At 43.0% G+C, this 15,328-nt stretch overlaps 1 protein-coding gene across 1 annotated transcript; it reads right to left on the bottom strand.

The window, feature by feature from the left end:
• Nucleotides 1–828: 828 nt before the first annotated feature.
• On the bottom strand, nt 829–5,978 carry rwdd (RWD domain containing 4). The gene is made up of 7 exons (XM_061031965.1): nt 5,779–5,978; nt 5,033–5,113; nt 4,670–4,779; nt 2,853–3,003; nt 2,446–2,554; nt 1,241–1,290; nt 829–1,124 (listed from the first exon to the last, which is right to left on the bottom strand). Exons 1-7 carry the CDS (start codon nt 5,800–5,802, stop codon nt 1,071–1,073), a joined length of 579 nt encoding a protein of 192 aa, XP_060887948.1. The 5' UTR covers nt 5,803–5,978; the 3' UTR covers nt 829–1,070.
• Between the last annotated feature and the right edge of the window lie 9,350 nt (nt 5,979–15,328).

Here is a 15,328-nt window from a genome sequence, read left to right as displayed (position 1 = left end):
TGCCCTCTAAAACTATAAATAACTTAAATTTATTTGTAGATGACGATCTTCAGAGATATTTATGGTCTCGGTCTTCACTCGGCCTTGATCCTCAAATGTCTTGCAAACCAAACTACAAATACGTTGAAGTTGTGAGTGTGAGTGTGGCTGGTTGTCTGTCTCTATATGTCAGCCCTGTGATTGGCTGGTGACCAGTCCAGGGTGTAACCCCGCCTCTCGCTCAATGAGACAGCTGGGATCGGCTCTAGCCCTCGCGACCCAGAACAAAAAAAGCAGTCAAGATTATGGATGGATCTTTTAGAAAGAGGCGTTTTCCTTCAAATCACAGTAATGACGTGGACCAATAGATGATCAGTGGTGGTCTCGATTTAAGATCCAGAGTCCGCCCAGTCTGAGACCGAGACAAGACCTTTAAAAGTGTTCTGGAGACCGGTCTTCTTCAGCTCTCTTCTATAAAATCTCAGAATGATTCAAACTGACAACAACACTTAGACCACATTTGTTTTTATTTAAATATAAAAGTGTTACGTTTGTCAAACATTGGGCAGAACCAATCAGCTGTCAGAATAAGAGACAGGTGAGAGGTGTAACATTTGTGTGTTTTTAAAAACTCTCTGTCTTCAGAGTCACATGATACCTAAACGCAACAGCAGGAAGCTTCCCGACACTTTGACACATCCATTACCAAACATTATCCAACATTTACGGCTCGTCGGCCTGAGAAACACGGCAGTGACAGGAAACTGTCCGGCACCCTGACGGCGGACTGAGCGGCCTATTTAACAGAAAACCTGATGACGCGTTTTCTTCTTCACACACTAAACGCAGAGAGGTCCTCCGAGGATCCTCAGCCGAGGGTCTGCTCCTCTCCTCAGGGTGGAGGGCGGGCGGACATGTTGAGTGTTTATGTTGAAGGATGTGACAGCATGGAGGCGGGATCTGCAGCGTCGACAGGCTGCACAGAGTTCAGTTCATCATGTAGCAGCAGATCACAGCGAGCCCAGCTACTCGTCGTCCTTTCCTCCCGTTTTACTCAGCTGAGAAGAAGAAGAATAATAAATGATGGGAAACTACAGAGCTGTGGTCAGGATTTTAAGTTCATTCCGCTGGTTGTTACTCACATGCTGCAGGATCAGGATGAGGTGATGTGAGGAAGAAAGAGGAAATAAGGAAAAGGTTAAAGATGCTTTTCACAGAGTAAGAGCTCCATCTTGTGGTGAAAATGAGGAAAAGCACCTACTTTTATCACGTCCACCCAGTTCCATCCTCTTGGCAGTTCTCCTTTGTTATCTGGAAGCAGAGATCATCAGAGTTTGAATAAGATCATCATTTCCACAAGCAGAGATCACGTCAGCATGAAGTTTGACTGTAAGAGCCACAGATTGTAGAGAAAAGTTAACTCGGTTTGAATTTGATTTGTGAAGATCTGAAGTTTCATCAGCGTTTAAAAACAAAAAGGCTTCATCCACCTGGCATTCTTTTCTGCCCGAAACAAAAAAAAAAGCGCCCGGTGGACACGGAGCCTTAGACACCAGATGTTGTGGTGAGTCCACATCTGGCTGTTCAAATCACTTTTCAATTCGTCTTGAAACCAAACAAGAAAGTCAAATCCAAAGGGACAGGATGCATCAGAGAGGCTGAGCAGAATCAAAGCTCGACCAGCAGAACAGGCTGCAGCTCTGTCTCACATTCACTACCTTTAGTACCGTAAAATCTGCTGTATTAGACGCACTTTAATACCTATTTCTCCGTCTTAAAAGTTGGCTGTGTCTTTTACACCGGTGTGACCAATATACCAAAATAGAATGCTGACACGCGCCGTCATTACCGCGGGTGCAGCCGACACTAACTGCAACCCGATGCGATTAAAAACACATCCCATTTCATTGTGTATTGCTCGCTGTGCTGGGAAAGACGGCGACACGGACCGGGCTGGCTGCGCTACTTTTCTCCCTCACGAGGTCTTAATCGTGCATTTACTGAAAACAGTGGTATATTGTGGGATAGTGCTCTTTTGATTGAAAGAGTCCTGTATTAAAGTTAAAGAGTAACCAGCGGAGTCGGGCAGAAAGCTTGCAAGCTAGGAGTCTGTGCCTCACAACTTTCCCTGCAGGCTGAGAGCTCGACTGCCGTACTGTAGCTAATAGGAGAGCAAACTCCACAAAGTGAAAACAGACGGAACTGAAAGAGCGACACAGCTGTACAGAAACTGCACGTTGTAGAAACTGCACAGTTTAAACTTTTTTAAACTGTGAGCGTCTCCTTTCTGCTGTACAGGGAACCAGCTAACTGATGTCTGAACCCTCTGATTGTAATGATTAAAGGGTAGAGATTTCATTGGCAGGCTTTTCTTTCAGCATCTCCACCCAAAAAATGCTGATCTTGCTCAATTTGAGATTTTGAGAATGCTCAGTATCAGTACTGTGAGACGTGTGACTTATGAACCTGTTTTGCTGACGATCCTCCTCTTCTGAGCTTTCGTCAGCTGCTCCTTCCTCTCCTTCTTCTTGGTCGTGGAGGCGGCGTTCGTTGTGTCACCGCTCGATAGCGACGTCTGCAACAACGAGAAATATCTGCAAGTTATTTCATTGTAACCTGACGACTAGGGCTGTTCTGTACAACAGTGATAAAGTCTTTACAGTACAGAGGAGTGGATGAAGAATATGGGACCTTGTCTTTGTTGTTGTTTGGATAATATGTCAAGCATTGGTGTCGTGCAAATACAAATTTAAATCATGCACAGATTATAACAAACACATTGATTCCACAGTAGTTTCAGACCGACTCTAATCAGTGCTGCTTGTTCCCTGTCACAGTGTTTTTAAGTTGTAGTATTGGTGCATCAGACTGACCACAGCAGTGACCACAGGTTTGTGGTTCTCCATCAGGCTCTCCTGGTTCTCTTTGGCCCAGTCAAACAGAGTGTACATCATGGCAGTGCCCAGGTTAGCCTCCACCTGCTCCTCCAGCTGAGACAGGATGAGCTGCTTCGTCTCTGCAGAGCTGGAGAGACACCACACCACAGTTATGTGAAAAAACAGCGTCTCCAAACATACAGCATCAAGGTGACAACAAGCGGACACCGTTTAGGACCTGTCAGGGTTAAATGAACAAAGTGTTTCCAGACTTTGATTTCATATTCTGATTTCACTTCAGCATCCAAAGCTTAAGAGAATCATAGCAGACACCCTGAAGGCTGTCGGTGCTCACCCCCTTCACCTGAGGTTCAGTTACTTCCTTCCTCGGTAAAAAACAACAACAGATACAGGTCCTCTTCTGGCGATTCATATTTAACAGTGATGTGTTTATATTTGTTGTTGACTGTTTCTCTAAAGCTGCCACATTCAGTACTGAAATGTATTTTGTCTTTTTTCTGTCCTTTTAATGCCTTGCTGCAAAACCAACCAGCCCGCCCTTCGGGGACAAATGAAGTTGAAGCTGAGCTTCTGTGAGGCAGTGGGTGTGGTCCAGCACAGGAGAGAGAGGTGATTGCTAGCACCTGGAACCTGTGTGTGTGTGTGTGTGTGAGGGGAGACAAAAGGACTGACACATGGATAAGTGTTTGCTGGATTTCAGGAGGAGTGTACAGTTTTTGTGCTTGTGGACAACAAGAGTTGGCGGATTGTTATTTATTTTGCTCGAGTTTTAAAGTTTACTTCCTAGATGATCGTGCAGTTGTGGGATCCTCTTAGTGTTCAGAAACACTTGATGCTTCTGATGTTGAAGACTGACCTTCAACACCTCGGCGCCCTCTTTAACCTCACTACTTCAAGACTCCCAATCTCTCACAAGGTATTCAAACACAGCCTTTAGTTCACATGTTTAATTTGTGTTTCATTCTGTGCACTGGCACATTGGACTCGTTTAACATTTGCTTGATGGACTCAAAGTTTTGGGACATTTGAACTTAAAATTGAATGAATGTTTTCACTTTGTCTGACATAAAATGAGAACAAGCACAACTTTTTTTAACCAGCATAGCTTTTTTTAAATCTCTGCTTTAAAGGAGCAGTATGTAACTCTGACACCTAGTATTTAAAATAAGTACTGCAGTCTAAATTCTAAACATTGTAGAGAGCTGTCTCCCCCGCCCCCTCCTCTCTAGAGTCCATGCTCACACAGGTTGCCATGTGGTGGACACTGAAGCTTCAGTGTTTATCCAGCTCTGCATCAGTCTGTAAACCTTTCTGTGTTCTAACCTCTCTCCATTTTTCAAAAGCATCTCCAATATTGATCCTAGTTTGAGCATGTTTCTGCTCGTGGAGCTTATTAGAAACATGCAGAGGCTTTTTAGGTCGGGTACAATCACTTCTATCTGAACCACTTCTCTTGCCCGCTTCCATCGCTGCAACACCTGTTGACCTGATAACTGCTCTCATATCTGGTAAACCGAGGGGCGTCCAAAACGGTCGTGTGGGGGGTGTCTTAAAACTGTCTACCTTCTCTGGTCCAAACAAATCCAGAGCAGTCAGGACCAGAACCTAAACTAACGAGGCTTGTCTGATGATATAGTATGGTGGTTTTCGTATTTAATTTAGGCCTTAATTATATAATGTCTGCCCTGAGATTTTGAAGGACCTTGGTGCCTAATTTTGATAAACCAAATAATTGCTAGCCTTCAGTTACGCTACAGACTAGTTGACAAAACAACGCTGTGCATGCAGCTTACATTCTGTTGTTGAAGAAGGCATCTAGGGTGATTTGTGGGGATGTCTCGGGGTACGTCTCCGGCCAGCTGACGTCCAGGAGAAAGGCTTTGGTGTCCTCGAGCTCTCCTATCTGATGAATACCATGAAAATAAAAGCACCAAGATGACATCAGATCATTAATTATAGACTATGCACTAGCACACAATACAATACTTTAAACGGAACAGCACAGTCATTTAAAGTAGCAGTAATTAAACATTGTCTTAAAATGCTTACTCCTGATTCAGGCACGTTAGCTAACTATGGACCTTTTGTCTAACCTTCCTTTAATTGATTGATAGGATATACGAAGAAAGGATGCCTTTTAATCTGACAGTACTCACCCTGAACTGAAAGGAAACTGGACTGATTTCCTTGAAACACTCATCTCCCTCGTAGATGGAGCGAAGAGCCTCCAGCTCCATCTGTGAGAGAAGAGAGTCAGATACAAGGTTAGAAGATATAAAAACAAACCTCTGCCCACCAAACCCCATTCAAAAAAAGATTAATTTAAAAACCGGTGAAAGAACCAGGACTCAGCTTCTAAAACGACATAATTGTCACTTATAGCTCAAACATACATGTTATCCTCCAGGCAATAAATAGCAGACACTAGCTTTATCCTTTATCTACCTGTAAGCCTTTGTTTTTACAGGATGTGGAGGCAGCTGACCTCAGTTGAACTGCGTTGTGTAATTAGAATTATGTTGATCTGTAATAACAAACATATAAGCCGAATTTCCCCGATAACATTTAAGTGATCAGAAAACGATTTAAATTGTTGTTGTCCAAAAAATGTCTCTCTTAATCAAAAACTATTAATTTAACAATACTTTAAAGGGAATTTGGCGTGACGTATTCTCCATTAGGAATTAGCGCTTAAGCGCAGCTACAGACATTTGACACTGCGACCTGACTGTTGTTAGCTAAATAGAGGTCTTGAATATTGAATAAAAACGAATGTGTTTACTCATTCTGCTGTATAATGAGCATTAAGTCTTTCAGGCTAACATGCTAGCAGTCACGCTTGTGTCAACTGGATAGCATTTAGCCGCTAACAGCAGCTAGCTAACGGAACATCCAGTCATACCTCCTGATCCTCGTTCGCTGTCATGATTTCCCCTCAGTTTCTGTCGTATGAACTCTCCGTGTAGAGTTCAAAGAGTGGACAAAATCCGGACTTAATGACCCATTTGTTTCATTTAAACTTAACTATGTTTATAACCTCACAACTTATCCAGCTGGAACAGCCAGAGCCACCATGATATAATACGCATGCGCGGTAGGCGATCTGCGTGGACCGCGTCATCGCAGGATGCAGTTTTATTGATGAAATCGTAATAATAAAAAATAAAAAAAACATAACAATTTCCCTCCACATTATTCATACACAGGATATCACGTAGCCCCCGAAGTCCCAAAAATTAAACAAATGAAAAAACTAAAGAGAATATTGTTTTTATCTTTGGGATTCCGGTGCTCCGAAGGATATTGATGTGTACTGCTCATTTTGTCAACTATTTTCTGAACCCTGGATTTTTAAAAATTAATTTGACTTTATTAGAGTTTCTGAAAAACGACAAGCAATCATAAAACATCCGAGAGAACATCTGCAGCCAGATGTGTCCGCCTCCAAGTCATTTTGCATGCTCTTATAATCATCCAATGAGAGCGACTCGTTAAGTTTTAGTCATTTTCAGACAAGTCCCCACTCCTCAAGATGTTGATAAGAGATTTGTGCTCTTATTTGCCAACATGTTGACTCAGAAGTTTCACTTACTTATGAAACATTGTTTTTATTTTCACTATGTACTCACTGTCTAAACCAAATCGATACTACATCATCATCAGACACTGGATTCTGTTACTAGCTAAATCTCACGCCCCCTCTCTGGAAGGGCTTGGGTCTCTCGGGCTTTCTCGCTCCATGTCCTATTGTTTACAGTGAGAAGGCAGACTCAGAGGGCAGAACAAACACCTAGCTGTGGGAGTGTCACCCACCTGGGGGAGGGGCTACTGCCCTTTGTGATGTCATGAAGGGAAAATCTCCAAGCGGCCTGTTTGAGCACACATTTTCTGAAAAGTGGAGCAGGTAAAAGACGGAGAGGATGGACTTTTCTCATCATTGGGAGGGTTTGTAGACAGACTAGAGACACATATTAGTGTTAGTATTATTTTACTTTTTCTCACTTTTCTGTTGAGTTAATTTAGAATGAATGTCAGAGGATTCATGACAGAGAAGGTTTTACTGTAAGACATTCAAAATATACTCTGTGATGACGACATCCACACCTCCCTGTGAAGAGACGGCTGGTGCAACACTCTCCTAAAGTTACAGTTAATCTGACTGATGTAAAAGTGAATTATCTCTGAGTACACGGACAGATGAGACATGTTTCAAAGCCAGCAGCAGAGTTCAGTGAGGGGGAAGCGGGGATAATTTCCACTGTGCAGCTCAATATGACACATGGTGTTTGACTTGTGATTACACTGATCCTCTGAGTTATTCCCCTCAGGTGGAGAGACGGCTTCTGATGGAAGAGGAGGAGGATGAAGAGAGATGAAGACAGAGGAGGAGGCTGAGACGGTTCTGGATTTAGCTGCGGAGAGGATTCAGTTATTGCTTCTCGTCTTAAAAGATCAGCGGGTTTACTTGTTCTAATAAACCGGGAACACAAAGGGGAACTTGTTCTTTTCAGCGTTATTTATATTTTAAGGGACAAGGCTGATCTTTTTTTTTATGTGACTGTATTCATAAAAACTCTCTCTCTTCTTTGGTCCCTAAAAAATGTTTCTAAAAATAATAAAGCTCAGCATCACTTCTGAAACAGGGGCTCTGTGATTTCCAATTTTATAGTTTTAAAAAAACCTTGACACATGGTGTTTGACTTGTGATTACAAGTAAAAAAAGAAATGTTGCTTTAGTATGGGACTATTTCATCTGCGGATTAATCCATATTTGATGCTTTAAAAGGTCACAGTCTGTAAAATCCACTTCACCATGTTTCTCTAACTCTAATATGTGTCTCTAGTCTGTCTACAAACCCCCCAATGATGAACAAAGTTTTCAGAAAATGTGTGCTCAAACAGGCCGTTTGGAGATTTTCCCTTCATGACATCACAAAGGGAAGTAACCCCTCCCTCAGGTGGGTGACACTCCCACAGCTAGGTGTTTGTTCTGCCCTCTGAGTCTGCCTTCTCACCGTAAACAATAGGACATGGAGCGAGAAAGCCCGAGACACCCAAGCCCTTCCAGAGAGGGGGCGTGGTCAGACACGCTCATTTACATATTTAAAGGTACAGAAACAGTCTGTTCTGCAAAGGGCTGAAATAGAGGGGTTTATAGACATGATCAGAGTGGATTTAGAACAAGAAACTTCACGCATGTTTTGAGGAGCTCTGAGACTTATTTACACTGAAGAGGAGTAGAATATGTGACCTTTAAAAAGTATTTGTTGTAGCTAAAGGCTGCATTTGCTAAACACCTTCTCTTGTTCTTTTCACATTTTACATCGTTTTCTGTTCCTGTTGGCTCTCTCTCGCATTGTAAACTATTATTGCAACTGAAAGAACTTCTTATCTGCAGACATGCTGCTTGTTTGCTATTCTTAATTTCCTGCTTTCACTGAGTGTGTGGCCAGACTCTGAGAGTGAAGTGCATCATTATAATGAGTGAGCTGCGTCAGAATGTCTTATTAAACCCATGGTCACTTTGAGGAGGGAGTTTGTAGTCTTTTTGTTAATCTGCATGTTATGGCTTATTTTGTGCTCTTTGGGGACTGTATGTCTGTTCTGATCACAGAGCGGATGGACTCCATTATTCTTCAGAGACACAAGGGGGCGCCTGGAGCTTAACTTTCAGAAGGTGTTCAACGTTTGGAGTATGGAGGCCTTGCTGGCTGATCTTCTGGTTGAATATTTTTTTTTGCTTTATGTGCAATACAATATCTACTCTTTTCCACACTACATGAACTTTGTTCAATGTATCTACCTCCTTTTTCTACATGCCATACACCTTAACCGCCTTCTGCTCTATTTGGTCTTCATGCACTACAATCACTTTATTCTATTTTATCTGGTATATATTTATGTGTCTCTGTTAACTAATGAACAGTATATGTTGTTGTTTAGTCATTACTTGTTGTATTGGTTTTGCTTGTCATCTTGGTTTTATGTTACTTTGTTTACCTGTTTACCACCAACCTGCCAAGGGACTACAGGTGGAAATTAGCCTGTGGCAATAATCTGGCAAATTAACATGTTCATGTTCATTAATGTGCACTGTCCCTATTTAAATAAATAAATAAATAGTCTGATCACTGTCCACTTATATCTACTCTTTTTATCTATTTTGTATTTTGATTTTTGTATTTAAATGGACACTGTATAGTTCTGGTTTAAATTTTTAGTCTACCTGCACTGTCGTTAATTTTCTGCTCTAATACGCATGTCTATCTGTATATGAGATTCCCTGGGCTTGTACAGAGCTTATGTCTTCATTTATTCTACACTTTGGTACTTATAGCTTACTCTGTTTATATTTCTATATTTCCTACTTCTATATTGTGTTAAGAGCTTCTCTAACGTCCACATTTCCCCCCGGATTCATAAAGTATATCTGATTCAGATTCTGACATGTGCTCAGGTATCAGACTGAGGTAAATTGAGTTAACTTGTTGGACTTTTTTATGCGTGTTTTGCTATATTTTTTGGGAGACGCTGTCGGTTAAAGAAACAGAAAACAGCTTTGACTGATTGCGTTCATACTAATACTTTGTGTTCTTGTTATCATACAACGGAGTATATTAGGGCAACGTTACAGAAAACAATTTATCTACAATTTTGAGATTAAAGTCATACATTTAGGAGATTAAAGTCTTTAATTTACAGTGTTACATTTGTAATTGGATTTAAATGAGGCTGTGGTTGAAATGATTATTCTGAAAGGTTGTATCAGGAGCCGCCCGCCTGCGTGAAAAAGATGAAAAGGGAACAAAGACATTTCCACTAAAGAGACAATTTCCTGCAGGTCAGCGTGGTTCTTTCTAAAGAAAAGATCCAGTTTCCTGCAGTATCTTCTCAGGGTCCTGATATTTCATGACACTGTGACGCTGATGTGCTGAAAGAGAGTCTCATATCTGAGGACGTAAAGCTCCAACACGACTAATGGGATATTTAGAGACCTCGTCAAACTGTTTCAAAGCAGGTCAGTTTATACTCAGTCAGTCTGAGTTACAGATAGTTTTCATATCTGTGAAATCTTTACTAATTTTAAACAAATCTCAAAGAGCTGCAGAGTCAAGGAAACATGATCAAGAACACGAGAATAAACGCGATGATGGAAGCATTAAGAAGGATCAGTAGAAACCAGCATCGAAACCAGTAAGTGCACAGAGGACTAATTTAAAGCTTTTCTTTAAAGGAAAGTCTGTGGCGCCCTCAGGTGGTCTGTGAGGCCCTATCACCTATTGTGTGTACTGGGGAGACTGGGTGGACTGGGGACGGTTGGTGTTGGTGTTGGTGGAGCGGAGGTTTCTTGTGGCTGTTTTGAGGGGTGAGCAGGTCCTTGAGGCAGGTTGGGGCATTTCCATGGATGCACTGATGGGTCAGCAGGGAGAGTTTTATTCAATGCGGGGGTGAACGGGAATCCAGTGGTGGTTGTGGAGGATGGGTGTAATGGACTTGAGCTTGTATATTTCTTTTCTCGTCTTCTGACAACTCAAAGCACTTTTACACCGCTACATATTCACACACTGATGGTAGAGGCTGCTGAGTAAAGAGTCCATCAGTATTAAATCATCCATTCATACACATTCACACCCTGATGGTAGAGGCTGCTGAGTAAAGAGTCCATCAGTATTAACTCATCCATTCATACACATTCACACCCTGATGGTAGAGGCTGCTGAGTAAAGAGTCCATCAGTATTAACTCATCCATTCATACACATTCACACACTGATGGTAGAGGCTGCTGTGTAAAGAGTCCATCAGTATTAACTCATCCATTCATACACATTCACACCCTGATGGTAGAGGCTGCTGTGTAAAGAGTCCATCAGTATTAACTCATCCATTCATACACATTCACACCCTGATGGTAGAGGCTGCTGAGTAAAGAGTCCATCAGTATTAACTCATCCATTCATACACATTCACACACTGATGGTAGAGGCTGCTGAGTAAAGAGTCCATCAGTATTAACTCATCCATTCATACACATTCACACACTGATGGTAGAGGCTGCTGTGTAAAGAGTCCATCAGTATTAACTCATCCATTCATACACATTCATACGTTGCTGACAAAGCAGCGGGAGAAATCTGGGTTTAAGTGTCTTGACCAAGGACATATAGGACATGTGGCTGCAGGAGCTGGGGATAGAACCCCTAACCTTCCTGTTGAGAGACGACCGACTCTACCAACTGAGCCACAGCCATGTGATGTGATCATATTTTTTCGCACACTCAGTTTTAGACCTATTCTCCCCCAAGCTTTATGAGGCTCTTGCTAGGCATCCCAATGACGAGTGAGTTGCAGTAGTCCAGCCTGGATCTGCATCATGATGTTGGCAAATTGTCTCTTCAGTGTCCTGCAGAATTCAAACAAAAATCAGCCCCTGAAGCAGCTTGCCCCCACATCCATCAAAATTGGTGGGAAGATGTATCACATCAAAACGTACAAAAAAAGTCTCTTATGGCCTTGGTGAAAAACCAACAGCAAAACATCCACAGTGATTTCTTTTCCAAGTTTTGGTGATTTTATAATAGTCTTTCTTTCCTGAAGTTTCAGCTGCAGCCTGTTTCTTTTTATCAAACTGGACAAAAAAAAAACATGACCAGCTGAGTCCAATCACCGCTCCCCTCCTTTCAGTAAAGATCGATTGGTTTGCTCAGACCGCTTCAACCTCGGCAAGCCTGAGTGCCTCTCTTTGCTCCCCAATATTAACATTTCCATGAGAGCAGATACGGAGCAAGCTTTCGTGTCAATTTCAGTCAGATTGGATTCAGTGGAAGAGGTAATTGAAGAGAAGGTAAATGTTTGTTTCTTTTAGCTGAAGCAGAAAGTGAGTCCTCCTGTCCTCCATCCTCTCCATACTAATGAGCTCATACTGACAGAACCAATGAGCACTCAGGCCATACAACATGTTGCTCTCCATAATGAGATTCTGCCCTCTACAGCAGAGGTAAACGTATACACACTCACATCAATATTTCTGGATTGTACTTGCTGATAACCAATATTTGTAACAATGTTTGGCTGCATTTGGCTGCTTGCAAGTCAAGACAGAGTCGGTAAATCAATGCAGACCTCATCAAGTGTTTCCAAACTTTAATGTTCATAAAGACATCTGCCTTTAAAGGGGGAGTCTTCTGTTTTTCAACCTCTTACATGTTTGGGGTTCTTTATGCCTGATGGGTGCAAACGTTTTAGAATTGTTCCAGTTTGTTCAAGGGCCATTTTTTACCTTAAATCAGAGAGGATAACTGAAGAGAGACAGGAAATGTTGGGAAGAGAGAGGAGGGGATTACATGCAGCAAAGGGCCGAGCTCGGACCCAAACCCACGGCCGCCACGAACTGCAGCCTCTGTAGACAGGACGTGCGACATAACCGCTAGTCCATACGGCACCACATCAGTTAATGTTTGACTGGGACCTGGTACTGATCCTAGCTAACAGGTCATCACACTGGGACCAGGTACTGATTCTAGCTAACAGGTCATCAAACTAGGACCTGGTACTGATCCAAGCTAACAGGTCATCAGACCGGGACCTGGTACTGATCCTAGCTAACAGGTCATCAGACCAGGACCTGGTCGGCCTCAGAGTTCGGATACAGTTCATGGAGGAGGAGGGAGATTAAACGAGCTTTGCCCTCATAGGATTTAATTAACCCAGATATGACAGTGTTTTGTTTTCAGACCGGTCAGGAAGGACAAATATTTGCACGATCATATTTAAGTTTTAAGAAAAAACAAAATAATCCGAAGGTCGAGCTCCGGAAGGTAACACCAGGCAAAAGTTTGCTTTGTTCTCGGCCCATCTGCTCCGGAGACGTTTGAGATATTTGTCTGTTGGTTGGCTCTCTTCCAGTCTGCTCTTGTACAATAATTAAGTGTTTTTATCTTCTTTGAACACAGTCCTCTGATACACGACGACCCCCTGCCACAAAAGCCGAGCATGAAATGCAATTACTGTACAGCGGGAGCAGAATACAAGGCCGTTATCATCCCCTCACTGTTCTTAATTAACTTATCCACTCTGCAAAAGATTTCCGGCCTATAGGGCAAACTCTAAATTGGCTGAGGGAGGCGAGCTTCTCCTCTGGAGATGTGATAATCCAAATAAACATCTCCCTCTCCAGGATACCTCAGAATAACTCGCTCCGTTTTCGCGCTCTGCAGAGGAGACAAGAGCGAGAAGGGGTTCTTTGTTCTGAGCAGAGGAGGGTAAACTTTATGCAGACTTTGTGTCGTTCGGGGATGCAGCTCAGCCCTGACTGATAAAAACTGGGCCTGTTGGAGTCGTGTGAAGTGTGTCATGCTCCCCAGACAGGTCTGCTAATAACATTTGCGGAGCGGATGTGTTTGAGTGTCTTTCTCACACAGGATGTCACTGGCACTTTTGATTCCTCTTCAGAGACGACAAAGCAAACACACAGAGCACTCTGAAAACATATGGCATGTATAAATAAGTCATCTGCAGAGAGAGTGCTCTTTCTCCAGGCTGCGTTCAGCTAACAGCTCTGTGTTAGCGGTTTGAACTCGGTGATGAGCTGTGAGCCGATGTTTCCTTCCTACACATGTTGTCCCAATCATTGGAGTTAACTGTTATTGATTTCATACATGAGTTTGCCAACATAACGGTTTGATGTTTAAATAAAGGAAGAGGTTGAAATAGCGCGTTAGACGTCTTTTGTCCGTGGGAGCTGAGGAGATTTATATAAATCTGATGACGTGTGAGCTGGAGACAAAACAAACATGCGGCGGAAACGAGAGCATCTTTACTTCAAGAAGTTCGGTAATGAAAGATCCAAATGGAAGTTTAGATGGTGAACAGGCTACAGGACTCGGGTTTCCCAACACGTACGCTGGATCGAGTCAGATCATGTTGGGACTTCCTATTCTCTCCACTCTGAATCGATGAACTCCATGATGACCAGTCACGGCTGAGTATCTTCACCAGTTGCTCCCCTGAACTCCACATGCTTAATTTACTGACCAGTTAACCACCGTTTGCTTTAAACGCTCCATTATGACCTCACGACGGAGAAAAGATGGTGCTGCCGCGTGCAGTGTGTGTTGGTGGCAGCTGCTCTCTCGGTAGTGACGGCGTGCGTGTCAGCATCTTATACTGGTATGTTAGTCACACCAGTATAAAGGTCACAGCCAACGGCGGTGTGTGCTGTCGCTCTCTTCTCCCGTTGCTGGAAATGAGGTGGATACGCCGTATCTGCAACGCATCTGCCGTATCTGCAACGCCACGTTGAAAGACAGTTGCAGCTGAAGGCCGAACAAACTCATGCCGGAGCTTTCATTTCATTGGTTGATTTGCTGTTGGAACAAAGCAGTTGGTGTTGTTGTCTTGTCCTTTGGTAACTGGACACATTAGCCTAGCGTGTAAAATCAGCATCCCCACATCCACCCTCTCCTTCCCCCCTAAGCTAGCTGCTAACTCAGCGTGAATGCAGCTCTGCAGAAATGAGTGACGATCAGCTCGAGGACTTCAGCAGACACAGATGCTTCTTATCTGGAGTCGAACAAACCAGCTCAGAGCGAGGCTGTCTGCATGACGGCGTGTCTATTCCCACCACGGGCTTCGTCCTCCTCCTCCTCCTCGTGTTACCCTCCTAATCAAACTGGCTCTGTTCCATCCATCCCAGTGACTTGTAAAGGGAAGTATTGGGCTTTTTTTAATTATAAGCACTCTCCCCTCTGAGCAACCAAACTCCCTTTTGCGCCTGTGTTTCTCGGGGTGCTTTTGTCTTCTTGTATCTCTACAGTTCTGTCTTTCTTTTAAAAAATCTTTTAGTGTTATATTCTGTTTGATGACGAGCTCCAGGCAGCTTCCTTTACAGTTTGTTCCTTTAGAGAGCAAAGGATTCAGAAAAAACGATGATTCTGCAAACGTGCAATTTCATTTGAGGATATTTTCCTGAGTTTACAGTTGAAAAGGAAAAAGTGAGGTTGACAGCAGGGGCATCTCCGGGTGAAAATATGAACAGCTCTCACATTGGGCCGCTCAGCTGTAGCCACACCTTCATCACACATTGACCCACAGAGATCAAGATTGAGGTTTCATTCGATTCTTTTCGATGCCACACATGTTAAAAGAATGTCAAGACCACACTAACCGAGAGACCAAGACATACCTGAGAACAGAGTGCTCCGAGACCGAGTCAAGACCAAGACATTTAGGGATATAGACCGAGTCAAGACCAAGACCAAGGCATCTTGTGTCCAGGACTCATTCAACACGTCTGATGCATTTGAAGATCTTCATAAGGCATGTGCAGATAGAAACCACAGACGATGACGAGTGTGCAGGGCGTCACCTGAGGAGAGCAGAGATAATAAATGAAGGCCTTTTGGTGTCGTGTTAAGTGAGTGATTAGAGCTTCTGTTCTGCTCAAGAGCTCTC

This window comes from Labrus mixtus, chromosome 23 (genome assembly GCF_963584025.1).
Source record: "Labrus mixtus chromosome 23, fLabMix1.1, whole genome shotgun sequence".
Classification (NCBI taxonomy): domain Eukaryota; kingdom Metazoa; phylum Chordata; class Actinopteri; order Labriformes; family Labridae; genus Labrus; species Labrus mixtus.
Note: the sequence above shows the minus strand (reverse complement) of the source record. Positions and strands in the feature narration are given on the sequence as shown.